The sequence below is a fragment of the Callospermophilus lateralis genome, chromosome 8, assembly GCF_048772815.1.
Source record: "Callospermophilus lateralis isolate mCalLat2 chromosome 8, mCalLat2.hap1, whole genome shotgun sequence".
In the NCBI taxonomy this organism is placed as follows: domain Eukaryota; kingdom Metazoa; phylum Chordata; class Mammalia; order Rodentia; family Sciuridae; genus Callospermophilus; species Callospermophilus lateralis.
In genome coordinates, this window is record NC_135312.1 from 119,937,696 (window position 1) to 119,957,744 (window position 20,049).

General features: G+C 36.0%; 1 protein-coding gene across 1 annotated transcript in view; it reads left to right on the forward strand.

Moving 5' to 3' along the window:
• The window catches only part of Otud4 (OTU deubiquitinase 4), a 45,707-nt gene extending 26,544 nt beyond the window's left edge, over positions 1–19,163 (forward strand). The window contains exons 11-21 of the mRNA XM_076863825.1: positions 1,989–2,083; positions 3,248–3,351; positions 3,452–3,638; positions 5,898–6,060; positions 7,945–8,068; positions 8,430–8,485; positions 8,954–9,034; positions 10,184–10,322; positions 10,898–11,158; positions 12,639–12,679; positions 14,113–19,163. Of these exons, the coding sequence (XP_076719940.1) occupies positions 1,989–2,083; positions 3,248–3,351; positions 3,452–3,638; positions 5,898–6,060; positions 7,945–8,068; positions 8,430–8,485; positions 8,954–9,034; positions 10,184–10,322; positions 10,898–11,158; positions 12,639–12,679; positions 14,113–15,330 (2,469 nt within the window). The 3' untranslated portion in view covers positions 15,331–19,163. The remainder of the gene's footprint in view (positions 1–1,988; positions 2,084–3,247; positions 3,352–3,451; positions 3,639–5,897; positions 6,061–7,944; positions 8,069–8,429; positions 8,486–8,953; positions 9,035–10,183; positions 10,323–10,897; positions 11,159–12,638; positions 12,680–14,112) is intronic.
• The last annotated feature ends 886 nt before the right edge of the window (positions 19,164–20,049 follow it).

A 20,049-nucleotide genomic window follows, 5' to 3' on the forward strand; every position in this document is an offset into this window, starting at 1 on the left:
CTACTGGCATCTAGTGGATGGAGGCCAAAGAGCTGGCCAAACATCTTAACAGTGCTCTGTTTTCCCTCTCCCCACCCCCAACAAGAACCATCTAGTTCAAAGTCTCAGTAATGCTGAAGCTGGAGAGACCCTATGTTTTTTTTTTTTTTTAATGAAAAAGCACTGTTATTTTGAAACACGCACACATACAATATGTGGAAGTTAATTTTTTTTTTTTTTTTATCAGAAATGATTTCCATCAAAAGTATAGTCCTTGGGCCTGTTTTTTTGTGATATTGGGATTGAACCCTGGGAGCCACTCAACCATTGATATCCTCAACCCCCTTTTAAATTTTATTTTGAGACAGGGTCTTATTAAATAAATTGCCAAGGGTGGAAATTTGTGATTTCTTGTTTGTGATCCTCTTGTTTCAGCCTCTTGGGTAGCTAGGATTACAAGTATGTGTCACTACTCCTGGTTAAAAATTTTTGCCTTTTTAAACTACTTAAAACCGCCATTGATAGATGTTTCTTCTTCTTCCTCCTCCTCCTCTTCCTCTTCTTCTTCTAGATGGACACAGTATCTTTATTTATTTTTATGTGGTGCTGAGGATCAAACCCAGTGCCTTGTGCGTGTGAGGCAAGTGCTGTACCACTGAGCTACAACCCCAGCCCTAGATGTTTCTTTGTGACTTGGGGAAGAAATACTCATTTACCTTATAATAAGTTGGTTTACATGAAAAATATCTGATCAGGGTTATATCTGGGGCATCAGTGATAGAGTTTCACCTTTAGAACTTTTAATAGTATTCTGTTCTGGGGTACTTGGAAGCTGAAAAAGAGAATATAATTTCTTTAGAGGTTTCCATATGGAATTGTCAGAAGTGTGCTCTAATTGTACAGCAGAATTGTGGAAGCTCTTACTACACTGCTTGGAAAACTTAGAAGAGATTAAAAAAGAAGAGTAAACTTAGAGCTTGGAGGCCTCCTTCCCTGCCCACTTAGCAGAAAAGAGATAATTGTTTATCTTAACTCTATCTTGCTAAAATTGTGACATTTGTTATTGTAAATCAAGCATCTTTCCTTTGAGGTTAAAAGTGCTTTTTGGCCAAGTGGACACTATTGATAAAATAATTGGTGAAGTAGATACCTGTTTAGTTTTTTTTCTTTTTTGGAGTGTTTTAGTTTTGTTTCTCCTATTTGTTTAATTTGGATAAAACAATTGAAATATTTAAAAAAAATGGTATGACTCGAAGTGTGTAATCAGATGTGGTTTAAATTGTTGATGAAAATAAGTGACAAATTTTATTGCAAAACTTTTGAAGAAAGTACAGAGGCCTTGTTATTTATAAGGAATGAAATATCAACTGTTCAAATAATTGGGATTGTTGATGTAATAAAGGCTGGCCAATAAAGGAGGTTGCTTAAAGCAGTACTATGTATATGTGCTTCTATTATAGAAGACAGGTGTATAGTTTAGTGTGTGTTTAACTACAGTAGCAAACTTTAAGGATTATTTTGTCAATATAGTTGGGTGTTACCAAGTATGTTTGAGAATAGTTGACACATTTCTTTTTAGGGAGAAAGAAAGGTCAGAGTTTACACATTTTTAATACAGAAAAAAAAGGAAGATTCTACTAACTATAATAATAGTTGTTCTGGAAGCCTGGGCATACGGTGTAACAGCCATGAGTTCAGAGGCAGATTATCTCTTATCTCTTATTTAGAGCTTTAATAGATTGTACTCTAGCTTCTCCTTCAACCATGTAGAAAAACAACCTAGAAAAATTTTGGAAGGATAGATAGCAAAGCTTTTCTTTTAGATATAAGTATAGTAGAGGTCTGGGAGCTTAGGGAGACATATTCTGTTGTTTTCCTTTTGAACTTACATTGTTTTTCCCATAAAAAATAAATGTTTTTCTTTAATCAACGAGAATAAAAATGGTGAAACTGGTCACTAATGCAAAGGAAGCAGGTAACTGATTTTTATTTCTGCCATTGTTCAACAGGTTAGGTTGGATCACAATGGAAAGTTTTATAATGCAGACATTCAAGGGATACACTCTGAAAATGGACCAGTTTTGGTTGAAGAACTGGGAAAAAAGTATGTACTATCCTTCAGCCAAGGCATTCATTGCTTCTTCCATTTAGCCTGATGTAATTGTGAACATTTCTAAATATGTGTCTTTGCAAATTCAATGAAAGGTATTGCCTTTCTGAAAGGTATTGCAATTCTAATATGTGTCTTTGCAAATTCAATGAAAGGTATTGCCCATGTATAAAAAGTGTATTCAGGGAAGCTAGGGATATAAAGTGCTCAGTAAAGTGCTTGCCTTGCATGCACAAGACCCTGAGTTCAATCCCCAGCACAAGTTTCAATCAGATCTTTAGAAGTAATAGTTTGAGTTCTAATTGACTGTTTTCCATGTTGGCAAATTTTAAATAAAGAATACTTGTTTTATTTAATTTAGTTTAAAATGCATCATTTTACAGAAAGGCTATTTTAGAAATTGGCCGAATTATAAAATGGGAGCTTTGGAGAGTGGGGAGCACATTCATTTCTATTTTCATTTAGTACTGCATTGCATCTGTTAGTAGGAAATGTCTGCCGGGTTGAGTAGTGAAGTACCATTGACTTATTGTTTATACAGTGTTACTTTGGAACACTTTTTGTTTTGGTTGTTGCTGCCCTTATTAGATAGAGAAAAAGGAAGTAAAGTCACACCTTAAATTTTTACTATGGGAAAATTTAAACATACATAAATGTAGAAGGATAATCCTCTTTAAAAGCAAGATAATATTGTAGGAACAGAGCACCAAAGCCTGGTTTCAGCAACTCACAGCATTTGGCAACCTTTTCTAATTTACTCTTCCCTAATATTTTATTTTTTAAATGTGAATGAAATTGGGATATTTTGAAGGAAATCCCGGACATCACACAATTTCTCTAATAGATGTTTATAGTACCACTAGGCAATAGAATGGCATAATAATAATCATTGCTTAAATTTAGTCTTTTGCTTAAATTATATTTAAGGCCTTTTAATGTATAATTTTTTTAAGTTAGGAAGTATGTTTTTTACATATTTGATTAGAATTAAGTAAGGATTGCTGCATGCTATTTATAGTTGAAATCTGATTTATTTTTAATGTAAGAAAACTAGAAGTTTTATTTAAGTTGAAAATAAGATGTTTATGGTAGAATATTTGTTTTGAGTAGAGCTAGGATTGTTTTAAGTTATTAAAAGTCTTTTTCTTTCTTATGAAGACCTATACCGAAGAACCTCAAAGCACCTCCCCCAGAAAGCTGGAACACAGTGTCAGGAAAGAAGATGAAAAAACCTTCCACTTCTGGACAAAATTTCCATTCTGGTAGGAACACATCAGGTTGTCTTTTTGGGGGATTAAGGATGGCCGTATTTGGGGTTGTTAAGTAGGAAAATTATAAGGTGTTTTTGGATTCTTGCCACAGACATGGATTACAGAGGGCCAAAGAATCCAAGCAAGCCAATAAAAGCCCCATCAGCACTACCTCCGCGCCTGCAGCAACCTTCAGGAGTAAGACAACATGCGTTCTCTAGTCATTCTTCAGGGTCCCAGTCTCAGAAATCCTCCAGTGAGCACAAAAATCTTAGCAGGACACCCTCACAGATCATAAGGTAACCTTCCTGAATGTAAGAGAAATGGCAGTCAGGTGAGAGGTGTTTATTGTATTGGCCACACTGCCTGCTTTTAAACAGTTACAACTCTTTGTTCATATACTTGTTTGTAATATAGTATTTAAAGTATTGGCAAAATACCATGCAAGGATTTTAGTTCCTTATAATCCTCTAATCCTCTTTAAACGAAGCAAGGTAATATTATAGGATCAAAGGTCTTTATTTTTGAATAATTGTTTCAAATTACTTGGGAGGTCTTTCTTTAGCCAGATCTTATTCTAGTATTTAATAGTTTTCTGGTGGCTTTTGTGATAAATACTGGATTCCAGATCACATTCTTAAATCCTTGGAGGAGGGTGAGGATTCTGCCTTTTGTACAGGAACATAAGTCATCCTCAGCTGTTTGTTTACTTTGTTCTGATAAGTTTTGATTATTTGTGGTCATGTTTCCAATACCAAACAGGGCTGCAAGTTTTAGATTTAAGCAATTATGAATATTGGCATTCTAACTGAATATTCAGAGAAAGATGAACTTAAGGGTCATACTTTTCCTGTGGCATATGGTGTTGAGTGTTTCCCTAATCTACTGTTCTGATGAGTAGTTTTACATATTAAAGCTTTCCCTTTTGTGGAGATTTCTTTGAGGGGGTCTTGGTAGAGACATTTTCCTCAGGCACTCATGGCCATGTCTCCCAGGAACTCTGGAGCCTTCCTAAGTTACGGTGACCAGTGACTTCCCTATCCTTGCCGAGTTCTGGTCTTTAATTGATTTATTTTTGACGTTTGGGCATTCCCTTTTCTTGAGCATGCACTTAATCTTTTGTCATTAAAGATAAATCTTATGTAGCATCTTAAGACAGAATTGTAGGTTCTTAGACTGATTACTATTAGTTTCCTAGTGCTGTAACAAATTAGTCATCTTCAAAGCATGGAAATTCTCTCAATTCTGGGACTAGAAGTCTGAAGTCAGGTTGTTGCCCAAATTAGGAAAAGAGGTTCCATGCCTCTTCTGTTTTCTGGTGTTGCCCAGAGTCCTTGGGATCCCTTAGCTTATAGATACATCATTTCATTCTCTGCTTCTGTCATCACATGGTGTTTCCCTGTCTTTGTCTATTCTTTTTTTTTTAAAGAAAGAGGAGAGAGAGAGAGAAAGAGAATTTTTTTTTTAATATTTATTTTTTAGTTTTTCGGCGGACACAACATCTTTGTTTGTATGTGGTGCTGAGGATCAAACCCGGGCCGCACGCATGCCAGGCGAGCGCACTACCGCTTGAGCCACATCCCCAGCCCCTCTTTGTCTATTCTTAGGGGACACTAGATACATTGGGTTTAGGTCCTACTCCAGTCCTGTTAGCCTTAATTCAAGTTCAGTTACATCTGAGAAATGACCATTTTCCAAGAAGGGTCACATGTATAAATACTAGGGGTTATGTAGCTGAACATATTGTTTTTTAGGAAATAAATTCAACGCATAAGATACTTGAAATCAATTTAAGGGCTAGGATTGTAGCTCAGTGGTAGAGTAGTGCTTGCCTTGCATGTGTGAGGCACAAGGTTCAATCCTCAGAAACACATAAATAAATAAAATAAAGGTATTGTGTTCATCTACAACTAAAATTTTTTTTTTAAAAAATCCATTTTAAAAAAATTAAAAGTATTTAGGATAGGAAGTTAATTCATATTATTCATAATCCAAAGCATCCTAGATGTTTTCCTATATATAGTCTCCTTTCTATCTGTATTTTCCCAATGATCTAGTTTTCTTCTTTAGAGAGGGTACTTATGGCATCTTAATTTTTCTTCTCTTCCTCAATGATAATGTTTATTCTTTTGGAAAAAGCAAAAACATAAGCAGGACTGTATGTATGCTTTCATTTAGTATTGATATACAGGAAATGTCATTGCTTAACTCTTTTTTCTTTTGAGAGCAAATTCCTGTCGAAGTGTTGGAATATGGCATAAAGAATATATACAATACTTATATTTCTGCACTGATAAAAAGAGATTTAATTATTTCTATATTACTTGGAAGTGAATTATATATCTTTTATCTCCCTTATTGTAAGTGCATTATCTTAGTGAGATATTCTGATACTATAGCAGTTCCAGTTGTGAAACATACTAATCAGGCTGCCAAAAGTTCTGAAGTGTTAGTGTGGCTGAATTAGTCAAACATTTATTTTGGAAAGTAGATTTTATTTTAGGTGCTCAATACATTTTGTCTTTTTTTCTTTCTGACAAGAATGTTTTATTTGACAGAAAACCTGATCGTGAGAGAGTTGAAGATTTTGATCATACAAGTCGAGAATCTCACTATTTTGGCCTCTCCCCAGAAGAGCGCAGAGAGAAGCAAGCTATAGAGGAGTCTCGTTTACTCTATGAGATTCAGAACAGAGATGAACAGGCTTTCCCAGCTCTTTCTGTATGTATAAAGGGAATTTTTAAAGGTTAATGTTTGGAAGTCTTAGTATAGTTTCTGTATTAAACCATAGGTTTCTGATGGTGTGCTAACAATTTTTAAACTGTAAGTTTAAAGATCATTTAATTCTCCTTTTCATTTTTTGCATGAAGATAGGTCTAGAAATGTTATTGAAAAGTTGGTGATGGTTGGCAAGTAAATTGGTTTGAAATGTTTAGTATGTATTTAATTTGGTAGCCAAAATAATGTGCAGTATAGAGAGGTTCATGATTCATTTAACCTTTTACAAGAAATATCTGTTAAATCAGGAAGTACTCTGAACTGTTTATTAAACCTACAAGGACCTGATAAAGTGAGAGCTATCTTTCAAGAGAGCTCGCTGTTCAGGTAGAATCCTGCAGTCTTGTGTTTCTGTCCTTGCTCCATGTGTCAGACACTATTTGCAGTGGATGTTTCTCTGATGAAAGAGTTCTCTGTCTTCAGGTTTCCTTAACTCCTGTTGGAGTCATGTAGGTGAAGAAGGTTCATGAGCAGAACAGGGAAGGGTAACTGCTTCATTATTGATACTGGGAACCCTGTGGGCTTTTAAGTCTTGGTAAGTGGTACTCAGATGACCTATGATCCTGATTGGTAACAATGGATTAAACATACAAAATGGAGTATTCTGAGAGGTTTCCCACTAGACCATCATAAAACATTAAAGCCCCATATACTTAGTTCTCTGTCTTCTGGTTATGGAATGTCTTAGGGGTCTGAGGAAGAGTTCAGTTGAAAAAGCTTATGTGAAATAGTTATTCAGTTTGGCACAGGGTTAGGAATTATTGGAAGAGATTCCTAAAAGCATAGGGCATTGTGTGTGTGTGCTAAGTATATTTATCTTTCATGTCCTGAATGTCAATTTTCTACAATTTTTATGTAGACAACTATAAATTATTTGAGCTTTTATCTATATTCCTTCTTTTTAGTTAGCAAATGTGAAAGGTATTGCTACTATAATGCAAGGACAGATTATGAAATTTTTTTACTGTTAATTTTTTTTTTTTTTTCCTAAAATACTGAGGATTGGACCCAGGGTTGCTTTACCACTGAGCCACATCCCCAGTTCTTTTATTTTTTATTTTGAATCAGGGTCTCACTAAGTTGTTGAGTATGGCTTCAAACTTGGAAGTTTTCCTATCTCAGCCTCCCAAATTGCTGGGATTACGGGTGTTCGTCCTCATTATCTTTAGACATCGTGGGATTGCTAGTGGCTCAGGTCTATTTTCTGTAAAATTCCTTAGCCAAGACCAAGGTCCTCTATGCTGCTATATGAAATATATGAGTAATGGGAACCTAGAACCTTAAATAATAATTTAGTTTAAAAAACAACTTATTACAGTCCTTTTGTTTCACAGTTAGAAGGTTGGATCTCATGCAGAGCTTATTGATTTGCTCTGGTAATAGTATATCAGTGATAAAAATCCTGATGGCAGTGTATCTGCTAATTTGGATTTAGATTTTTTTTCCCTCCACAAAGATCATGCCTCTACAATGGCTTCTTCAGAAGCTTGGTACAGAGGATGCTATTGTTTATACAGAGAATGTAAGTTGCCAGGTGAAGGTTTGGTCAGGGTGGCTTCCTGAAATGGATCTATGATGAAGTCTAACTACTAATTATGCTGAAGGTCTGCTTTGCCTATTACTTTGGTTTAGTCATTTAGCTATTAATATAATTAAAAGTGGACCCTAGATTTTATCATTTTTATTTTCAGTAATATAAATATCTAGGGCTATGAATTTTGAGATTTTGTGTTTAGAAGTATGAAGAATAGTATTAATTACAGAATTTCTGTTGATAGTTTTGTGAGTAAATTTTAACACAAATGTTGGGTTTTGTTCATTTTAAAGAGCTCATCAATGAGTCAGTCAGCTTCTCAGAGTAGCAACCCATGTGTTCAGAGAAAATCATCGCATGTAAGTGATAGGAAAGGAAGCAGGCGGAGAATGGATATAGAAGAACGAAAAGACAAAGGTACGTTATTTCCTCATTTGAAAGCATATGGGAAAGATTTTCTTAATAATTTTCTGAGGAATCCGCTGGTGGGGTCTTGGAATGTATCTCCTGTAAATAAGGGAGGGACTACTATTTTGGGGAAAAAAATGTACTTTTTAAATTGTTAAGCTGCTTAAGTAATCTTTCCATATTTAATGTTAGGTATGGCGAGAAACGTTGACTCAGCCTAAGGCATGTTAAATGTTACTCTAAAAACTGCATTTTTCATTGACTACACATGCTTTCAGTAGTACTTTTGACTTTCTTCATATTTTGTTCTGTATTCAAACCTGACTAGTGGTTGATGCTGAGTTTTTTTTTTAACCTTACTATGTTATAGAACCTATCCATGGACATATTCACTTGGATAAAAAGCCTGAGTCAAGCACATTGGAGGTAAAAGTTTAAAATTCTAATTGCATTTCTTTTTTTTAACACTGTGATACTACAGTAAGAAAAAGTAGGAGAAGGTAGAAATGATTTTAACATTTTATAACTACTAGTATAGAAGAGAAGCAGAAAAGAGGCAAGTTTGTATTCTGGCTTATGCTCACAAGTCATAACTGTGTCTTCAAGATACCTTGGGATGCCTTATGTGAATAGTTAAAGAGTAGCTTATATTCTCCATCACTCCAGGGAGATTGTTTAAAGCCATGCCTCAGCTAGAAACAACCCAGTAATTTGGTAGAATAGAGATACACAGGCAAAGCTAACCTTCCTATTGAAGACCATTATAATTGGAAAAAAATTTCAAATCATGAGAGGGCTCAGATGCATGTGGAGTGAACTATAAAGGAAATTGCTGTTATTCCTGGAATGTGGGTCTTTGAAATACAAAATCAAACTTTCTTTTTGCTCCCAAAGAATATCAGTGATGAAAAATGTACAAGAGTTTCATCACCATCAAAGTCAAAGAAATTAGAGTGCCCATCTCCTGCAGAACAAGTACGTAAGTTGTTGCATTTGACACTGAGTACTATATTCTCTGGGTTCTTTGTATACACAGATATAAAAATAGGAAACATCTCTTTGGAAATGGGAGAATTTATTCTAGCATCACAATTTAAGTGCAATTACAATTTTTCTTTTTTTTGGTGGTGCTGAGGATTGAACCCAGGGTCTTGTGCATGTTGGCAAGCACTCTACCAACTGAGCTATATCCCCAGGTCCCAATTAAAATTTTTCTGTAATTTCTTTTGATCTTGGCTAGTTTACAATGTTAATGGTGTTTAATAGATTTTTATTTTATAACATTTCTTTGCCATTCTTCTGAATTTATTTTGGATAAGTTCATATTTGTTATCTTTATTTTTTGATATCTTGTCCTACCTTTGTGGTAACTTGACCTGAACATTAGATTTTTGAAAGAAAACTGAATTTCTACTTTATTTTTAACCTTTTTTGGCTGGGTGTGGTGGCATGTGCCTGTAATCCCAGTGGCTTGGGAGGTTGAGGCAGGAGGTTGAGTTCAAAGCCAGCCTCAGCAACTTAGATTCCAAAGCAATTAAGTGAGACCCTATCTCTAAATAAAATATAAAAAAGGGCTGGGGTTGTGGCTTAGTGGTTAAATATGTCTGGGTTCAGTCTTTGCTACAAAAAAAAAAAAAAAAGACCTTTTGAAGAGACATCTCCATCAGTTATTTCACACATTTAAAAAAGCAATTCCACAAATTTATAAGTAAAATGATGAAGTAACAGAAGTTCTGGCAGTTATTTTGGTTCTTGGTCTAATACAAAAGTAGAAAAAAAGTTCAGTGCTAAATGCTTTTTAATTATCATCCTTCCTATTAGTAAGACTAAGTCATAGTTACATGGTATGTCTGTGTGGGGAGCTTTTCTAAACTCATGAATTTCAAGTTGGTTGTACTGTTTCACACTTGGGTTGTGGCTTCTGGGACTTTTGGTAGGCAATACTTGGTTGGATTTCATTTGTTTGCCTGTTGTTTTTGGCTACTCTCTGTTTTCTTTCATTTCTAAGACAAGAATAGGACCATTTATACTTCAGTTGTATAAAAGGCAGCCAATTCAAGATATATGTGATTAAAAATTAGTGTCTAAGCAAAATGACCCCTTTTCTTTTTCCACTCTTTGTAGAAGCCAGCAGAACATGTGTCTCTTTCGAATCCAGCTCCCCTTTTAGTTTCTCCAGAGGTACATCTAACTCCTGCGGTGCCTTCTTTACCAGCCACTGTGCCAGCCTGGCCAAGTGAGCCTACAACTTTTGGACCAACAGGTTAGAGAAGGACTTATCAAACGAACAACCAGCAAAAAAGCTTCAAAGTCAGACTTCTAATTCTTGAATGAGGGCTTGATTGCAGAAAAGGACTAAGTGTAGAGAGTCTCAAGGAGCTTTCTGTGATTCTCTGCTTTGCTCTGCTTCTAGTGTGGGAGGGCTGAGGTCTTTCTTTGCTGTTGCTTAAGGTGTACTCCTATTATCCTAGACACATGGAATTTGAGCTGATTATCACCACTCTTTGCTTTGGTTGCTCAGCACTAACTGGCACTACAGTTTGCTTCCCCCACGGGTCAGCTCTTTCCCAGTTGGACTCCTTGCAGACCTTGTGTCTTCTGAGAGCTACAGTTAGATATTGACTCAAAGCTTATTTCTTAGGCTTATTTCCTCTGTGTCCTGAAGAGTCCTGGGTTGATACTAGAATTAAAACTATGTTAGATTGCTTAACAACCTGCTGTTTTACTAGCTGTTTCACTTGTAGCATTATTTACTTAATAGTGTAATATAAATTTGTATTTTTAGAGAATTATTTTTATCTTTTTGTAGATTTTGATTCTTTTCCCTCTCTTTTGTAGGTGTCCCTGCTCCGATTCCTGTTTTATCAGTGACACAGACTTTGACCACTGGACCTGATTCTGCTGTGTCTCAAGCTCATTTAACACCCTCTCCAGTTCCTGTGTCAATTCAGGCAGTTAACCAGCCCTTGATGCCTTTGCCTCAGACACTGAGCCTTTATCAGGACCCACTCTATCCTGGGTTTCCTTATAATGAAAAGGGAGATCGAGCCATTGCACCACCTTATTCACTGTGTCAGACTGGGGAGGACCTGCCTAAAGGTGAGCTCCTCCAAGTTCACATAGTTTGAGTAAGACCTAAAAAGATGAAAATGCAGGCCAGAGATCATTTATTAGCCAGAAGGAGGACTTAATTGGGAAAGACGGCAGAAGTTTGGCTTTTTTTTTTTTTTTAAAGAAGTGATTTTTGTGTTTAGTAATGGTTCTCTTCAAAAATGTCATTTTTTCATAAACAACCTTGAAACAATTTTGAATTATGTAAGATTTAACATTTTGTCCCATCATTCCATATGTAGAACATATATAAAAGCTTAAATACAATATATAATATCTAATAAAATTATATAATTCATAATTACATAACTATATTACATCATGTTTATATTAGCTAATATTAACATTATATAATTTATCTCTAGATTAGCATTTCTAACCTGTTTTAATGTCCCTGTTTCAGTTTTGTTGAAGTGTACATAGAATTGAGAACTTGGGGCTTTATGGGTTGATATTTTCATTAATTGGACATCTAAACATCAACGAATTTTCTCAACACTGGTCTGGCTTTTTGGGAGATATTGATATTACTTTATCTGTTAAAAAATTAAGAAGATTGAATATAATATTTGTAGTAACTCGTACAGTACTATATGTAGCAGTTTTTTAAAAATAATTCTTTAAAATTTGTTTTTCTCCCTTATTTTTAAGGATCTTACTATCTGTAGCCTCTATTTTTAGTTTACAAGTTTTCAAACCTGTAAAACTGGAAGAGTAATACAGTGACTGCTTGTATATTCTTCTTCTTCTTTTTTTTTTTAAAGACTTTATTTTACTTATTTGTTTGTATGTGGTTCTGAGGATTGAACCCAATGCCTTGCCTGTGCTAGGGGAGTGCTCTGCCACTGAGCTGTAGCCTCAGCCCCTGTAACTTTTTGCCTAGATTGATGCGGATAGTTTGTTTTTAGTCAGTGAGCTTATATGGGTAATGGGCTAATGGCAAATGAATAGCAGGAGTGTATTGTCCTACTAATCATAGTATCATTAAGTTAGGTTTATGTGATCTTATCATTCTCCCCAGCATTTTTATTTCAAAATTTTTTAAACCTCACTGGTAAGTTAAGAAATTAACACTTGAGTTTCTTTCATCCAGGTTCAGTTTTAATCAGATAGGAATATTAGTTTAAACCATTATGGGATTTAGATGTTAATTAGAGGAAAAGCATACAGAATTAGAATTGCTTAGCAGCCTGACTATTGTGGTTGTTTTCTTTGAGATAGGGACTTGCTGAGTTGCTAAGGATGGTTTTGAATTTGTGATCCTCCTGCTTGGGCCTCTGGGATTACAGGTGTGTTCCAGTGCACCAGTCCTGAATTTTGGCTCTGTTAGTTTTTATGTTTTACATCACAGGTCGGAGGATACAATTCTAATAGATAAAATGCTCTTTAGGAACTGTGTATTGATCGAGATGATAAAGAAATACTTTGTGAATGTATATTTTTAACAAGCGAATACTTTTGTTTTCAGATAAGAACATTCTTAGATTTTTCTTCAATCTTGGAGTGAAGGTAATTTACATTTATCATTTTAAAGTTGTTTTATTATTAAGTTAATTCTGTTTTAAATTATTGCCATAGTGTTAACTCCTGTTTTATCAGGCAGTAACCTCAGGTTTACCAAATATTTTCTTAAGAACCAGAGTTTTGGGGCTGGGGATGTGGCTCAAGCGGTAGTGCGCTCGCCTGGCATGCGTGCGGCCCGGGTTCGATCCTCAGCACCACATACAAACAAAGATGTTGTGTCCGCCAAAAACTAAAAAATATTAAAATTCTCTCTCAAGGAAAAAAAAAAAAGAACCAGAGTTTTCAGCATTTTACAGGATGCTTTTGGTGGTGTAGAGGTTCCTGTGTTTGCTTGTTTACCTCTTAGTTAATGATGATTTAACTTAGGAATACATTCAGGAATTAACCATAATTCCAGGGACCTCATGGAAATGTCCTTACTGGGGAAAGTGGATGAGATTTCTGGGTTTGAAGTTCTCTTTCACGGCTTATAGCTGTGTATTCCTGGGTAAGCCACAGTGTCTCTGAGCATGGCTTTCTTCCATCTATAGAATGGTGTTAATGTTTGCTACCTGCCTCAGTTATTGAAAAGGACCAAAGGAAATAACAAATGAAAGTATTAGTATGTGAAGTGGGAGGCTTGTATGTTCACTAGCATAGCAGAGAGGTCCTTTGGAAATTAGTCACCTAAAAATACTTTTTTTTAACAAGAGGCTAGAGAACTCTCTGTCAGTGCTAGGCTGTCTGTAGTTTCTGTGGGTTCTAGATATTTCAGAGAGGAAATAAAGCACTCTGTCCTGGTCTAGTGACCAAGTTTCATAAGGCCTTGTGCCATATTCAGCGCCTGGTTTTGCATTTATGTAGGCTTTATCTAATTGGCTGGTTAAATTTTCTTCATATTTTGGTATTTAGCTGAACCCATGTAGAGGAAGGATTTGGAGTATTTCATTTTGAATATTAGCCTTTTTTGAGTAGAGGATCTAACCTAATTTTTGCAGCTGGAGTACTCTGGGGTTTTCATACTCATTGAGTCCTGTCAGTAAAGACCATCTACTCCTCTATCAGCATTTTCCTTATAGAATAGGTCCAGGCAAGTGAACCGGCTGGCAGGGTCATACAATCAGTCAGTGGGAGAACCAGAAAGTGAATGTAGGTCTAGTTAAGCTGCCAGTTATAGAGATGATGTTTCCTATCAGCCTCTGTAGCAGGACTTTGGATTGGTTTCAAGACAGGAGCAAAGGATGGAATCTTGAAGTGCAACACGATTTTCTTTTTCCTGATGGGGGGTATAGCAATGATCTGGTATTTGGACTGTAGGTAGGTTTGTGTTCTTTGTAGGCATGAGAAGCTTCTCTTGAGCCTACTGTTTTGAGATGGGTACGCTCAAACCTTTTTAATTTTCCCTTTTATTTACTTTTATTATTTTGTATCTCTTTCAGGCATATAGTTGTCCTATGTGGGCCCCACATTCTTACCTTTACCCTTTGCACCAGGCCTACCTGGCAGCCTGCAGGATGTACCCAAAGGTCCCAGTACCTGTGTATCCTCATAATCCTTGGTTCCAAGAAGCTCCTTCTGCTCAGAATGAAAGTGATTGTACTTGTACCGATGCACACTTTCCTATGCAGACTGAGGCCAGTGTTAATGGTCAGATGCCTCAGGCAGATATTGGACCACCAACATTTTCTTCACCTCTGGTTATCCCTCCATCTCAGGTGTCTGAAAGTCATGGACAGTTGTCTTACCAGGCTGATCTTGAATCTGAGAACACTGGGCAGCTTCTTCATGCTGAATATGAAGAGTCACTAAGTGGCAAGAACATGTATCCACAACCGTCCTTTGGACCTAATCCATTCTTAGGCCCAGTTCCCATTGCACCTCCTTTCTTTCCTCATGTTTGGTATGGATACCCTTTTCAGGGGTTCATAGAAAATCCTGTAATGAGGCAGAATATTGTCCTGCCTTCTGATGAGAAAGGAGAATTGGATCTGCCTCTGGAAAACCTGGATCTCTCTAAAGAATGTGGTTCAGTCTTAGCAGTAAATGAATTTCCAGAAGCCAGGGGTGAAGTTGTACACACTCTCCCTGAAACAAGCGTGAGCAGCAAACATGAAGGCCGAGCAGAGCAGTCATCCCAGACACGAAAGGCAGATCTGACCCTGGCTTCTGCACTTCCTGGAGCAGAGGGAAAGTCTCATCTTCCTTCTCAGATTCTAAACAGAGAGAGAGAAACTGTGCCTGTTAAACTTGAGCCTAAGAGGACCATTCAAAGTCTGAAAGAAAAACCAGAGAAAGTAAAAGATCCAAAGACTGCTGCTGATGTGGTCAGCCCTGGGGCCAACTCTATGGATAGCAGAGTGCAAAGACCAAAAGAAGAGAGTTCAGAAGATGAAAATGAAGTGTCTAATATTCTGAGAAGTGGCAGATCCAAGCAGTTCTATAATCAAACTTACGGAGGCAGGAAGTACAAAAGTGATTGGGGCTATTCTGGTAGGGGCGGATATCAACACGTGAGAGGTGAGGAGACCTGGAAAGGGCAGCCGAGCAGAAGCCGGGATGAAGGTTATCAGTACCATCGAAATGTCAGAGGACGTCCATATAGGGGCGATAGGAGGAGATCAGGGATGGGAGATGGCCATAGGGGACAACACACCTGATGGTTGTTGCTCTGATGTTTTAGAACAGAAGCCCTTTCTTAGGTGGAGTATTTCTGGAGGCTTTAAAAAAATACATTAAAATAAAAACCCAAATTGGAATTATCTCCTCCCCTCCCCCTTTACCCTCATTCCCATTCTGGATGAGATTTTGGACATGAGTCAGGGGCAGGTGAATTTTTGGCATTGCCATTTATCTTCATTCACAATCTGTTTTCATTTATTTATCGGGTGACTGCCCCCATAAAAACTAGAAAATAAGTTTGTTAAAGTATTTTTTATAAACAGCCTAATATAAAACATTATAGATTTAGTGTTTGGTTTTTTTTCCTTGTAAAAGTTTGATTTCAAATGTTGGAAATGTGTGCTTTATAGTGTTTACTAAAGTGACAAAACACCATTGGACACAGTATAGATTCTAAAATATAACATTGCACCAAATAGAAATGTATATTTTATTATGCAATGCCTTAGTCATAAACTGGGCTCAAACGATTCTCAGCCTAAAACACTGTTGTCTTTTAAAATGCTTCCAACCCAAAGGCCTTTCATCTCAATATCTGTCAAACTTGAATAATGTCTTCTCTTTAATATTACATATAAGGCAGCCTATTAACCTGTGTCTTAGAAATGTATATAGTTCTTTTAATATTCATAGGGTATATTTTTGGTGAGTATTTGTTGAATTTGAGATTGCATACAAGAATAGATGTTTAAGAAATAGTAGGAAATTCCAGTGAAATGGCTGTTTCCACCAAGAATACTTAGCACTGGTGTAAATATCATGGTGCCTACTCGAAAGAAATGTAGATGCTATGCATTTTGAAAATAATCTGCATCTGTTAAAATTGCAGAAGTTTTTTAATGCCACTTTAACACTAATGCACTGACAGATTCTAAATATTTTGTGAGAAGAAATGTTAAAAAATTTTTAGCTTGACAGGTTTCTATAGAGAGTGACTGTTTTGTTTTTCCCTTGCACCATTGGTTTTGTATCACTTTACATTTGCATGTTCAATTTGTCATGGCTGGAATTGTACGAAAATAAGAATGATTGTAACTTCTAGTTCTTATCTAGAGGATGCTGCTAGAAAATGGTTTTGCTTTGCATTTTATAACTTGTTACTCTGGTAACATGTCTTCTATCCCTCTTCCTTCCAGTCTTCAGTATTTACTAGCGTTCCCTTTGCATGTTGCACTCTGTTCTCATTTGGAGATTGGACTCTAACTAACACAGTATTCATTCATCTGTGTTACTTTGTAAAAATAACCGTAGCTTGTATTTCTTATTTGTACATACCAATGTGAAAATTTACCCTTTTTTTAAATGTTGATTATCTTTTGATCAGGAAGTTTGAGTGCTATGCAAATAATACAGTGATTTTTCTTTGCATGCCACGTGTAATATACCTAGCCAAAATAGATGTGGTGGCTTTTTTTTTTTTTTTTTTTTAAAGCAGATTACTTTAAAAGCAAATATAATTCACTTGAATTGACAAAGCAGATGAGTTTTCTGGGTTCTCTGATAACTTGTAGGAGTGTGTGGATGTCAGCTAGGCTCAGTGAATTTCCACTGTACTGTAATAATGGTTATTTACCTCTGTGCTGTTTTAATTACCTAATGTCTATGTAACTGCTGATTTGGGTAGTGATTAGCATTTAGATATTTTGTAACATAGGACTTTAGAGAGCACTTTGAAAGATAACATTTTATTATGATGGTGCTAGGTAAAAATTTGTAAAGACTGGGATGGTTATGGATAGAAAAATTGAAAGAACCTGTTGAGGAATTTCTGTTGTCACCTTCTAAGCTAGAGCAGTTGTTGAAGGTACTGCTGAAACCTGTTTTTCCTTAACATCAGTAGCTGAATTATGAAATGAGAAGCTTAGAAGGCTCTTCTTTTTCAGCCCCCTCTTTTATTGTAGGTTAGTTTATCTGATAATTTCTATTATGAAAATCATTTTGATATAAATACCAGATTTAAAAGTTCAATGTAAGTTTGATCTCAGGAGTAAAAGCAATTGTTTCCAGTGTCCTTTATTGTATTGACTGGGATTTGATTTGTTTCTGGAAATGTTTAAAAATTTGATAGGACAGAATTCTGTTGGTTTCTTCACTGTCATCCTACCTTACCTCAATTAACGAAAGACTCATCACTCCTGAGGGAAGCACTGATTTGCTTCCTGTTTCCCATCTCTAACCTCCAGCACAGGGTGGAAACAGTGCTGAAAGAATTTTAGCAGATGGTACTTTTCTCAGTGACCTCTGGAATAAAAGAACTCTGACTTTTGTTTGTTTTAAAATTATCACTCTTTGCATGAAGGTCAGTTTTTTTTTTTTTTTTTTTTTTTCCCTTTAGATTTGTTTTTAAATGTTTTAGTCCAGGGGATTTTGCCTTATGCTGAGGTCAAACTAAGGCCAAGCAAGCTTTTGTCCTTCATATTATAACTGTATGTCATATTGTATATTGACTTGAGATAATTCTATATAAGAAAAAGGCAGAAGGGTAGAATGGAGAATCATTTATATTTTGATTTGGAAATTATGAAACTTCAGCATATTATGATCAGACATATTTTGAAGAACAAATGTTTAGATTGACCAAAGCTCACTTGTTTTTGTTTAGTTAGGTGCTTCTTCTGAACTTGAGTCCAGCTCCCCTTCTTGTAGTATTGTGCATGTCTCTTCTTCAAGTTCATTTCTCTCAGATCCATCTTCCATTCTTGCCCTCCATGCTCCTTGTAGCAGGATGCTGGCAGCTGTGTTGTCTTCCTGTTGTTCCACGAGTCCACTGTCATGGCAGACCCAAGCTCAGACCTGCCTCCATCTGACAGCGGTGGGTTTCTTGAAACCACAGTGCTGAGACCGCTTATCTGAAGCAAACTCTATTCTTGCAGTGTGTTGTTTCCTTTGTGACTCAAGGGTGAATTAAAATGCCTGTGAACTGCAAACTTGCTTAAGATTGACTTGGTGCAATAAAGTTTCTTTCTAACCATTTCTGGTTTAGAAAATACTCAGACATCCTAGAAACTAGCAATATTTATTTTTGCCTCATTTGTTTTGCCTTCAGTTTTAGATGAGGTAAATTTTTTCGTCTTTCACTTATGGGTACTAAGCAAGGCCCATTCCGGTGTTGCTGAAGAGAATGCGTATTTGGCTACACTGTTTCTGTGTACTGTATTTTGCTCCCTCCCCATTTTATGTATAAAGGCTATTGTTTTTGTTTTAAAATCTCAATAATGGCTCATTTCCAGTATGTCAGTTTCAAAGAACTAAGGTTTGCTACTAGTGTCAGCCATTTACTCTCCCACTGATTGGGGTTTTTTTTTTTTTTTCCTTTTTTTTTTTTTTAGAAGAGATTTTCTCCTCCCTGCCCCCTGAAATACAAGTTTTAGAGAATCCTTTAAGAGGGGTGGGTGCATGTCTTAATGCTGGGAAGCAGCAACTTTGGGGTTGGATTTACTTGAATGGATTAAAAATTGCATTGTTACAGAGCTAGAAAAATTTTATGTATAAAAAATGATAATAGCCTTACACTGAGTACAAATAATACAAGCATGTGAAGATGTGATCATTTGTGATGTTACTTGTAAAAAACAAAGTATATATACATATCTTTTGAAGTGTTGAAAGGAAAATAGTACTTTATATTCTTTATCATATCACTTTTTGTAAGTGTTGAATATATTCCCGTTTATTTTTCTATGTTCTGTTTTGTAGCCTTAAGAAGTGTTTCAAACATATCTGAATGTACAAAATAAGAGTAAATGCCCTACATGGTGTGATGCTGCATTATATATAAAACTGTGTGCATATATTAAATTTTGTCTCTTGATCCTACTTGTGATTCTTTGGTTTCAAGGGTAATCAAGTAATATAGCATATAAATTTTATTAAGCTTTCTTAGAATAAGGATGGTTTCTTTGGTTCTTTCACAGCCAGAAGGCAATTCTTTTATGTAAACTAAAAGTCATTTGGGATTTGTGACCCATAGGTGATATTATTTTCCACATTACTTGCCTAAGGTCATACAACTACCAAGTGGTGGGATTTGGACTTGAACCTAGTTCTGTAGTTTCACAGCTGATGCTATCATTTTTTTTTCCAGCAGCCACAAAATGAATTGAGAATACTTGAGTTGATGAGGGTAATTTTTTTTTTTTTTGCATTTCTATTAAATGTTTTCTGAAGGGAAAGCAAATTGAAAGCTTTGAAAACAGATTTGAGTATACCTAATACTTTGAAAACCCAATTTTACTTTTAGGTTTTTTTTTTTTTTTTCAGTGCTAGGGATTGAACCCAGGCCTCTGTGCATGCTGGGCATGTATTCTACCACTGAGTTAATAACATTTCCAGCCCACCATTAAATGTTGATGTTTTGTTGCAGAACTGGGAATTGAACCCAGTGATACTTTACCACTGAACTACAGCCCTTTAAAAAATTTTTTGAAACAGAATTTCCCTAAATTGCTGAGGCTGCCTTTGAACCTGTGACCCTCCTGTCTTAGCTTCCATAGTTGCTGGGATTATAGGTGTGTGTCACTCTGCCCTACTAAATTCATTCCTTTATTAAATCAAGCCAACTCTGAATATTAAGAGTATTTGTTTATTAAATATACTTAGAATGTGAACTCTCAGGAAAGTTTAGCTTCCTCACAAAGCAGAGCCTGAAACAGTGCTCATTCAGTACATGTATTTTTAAAGAGAACCTGATACACATG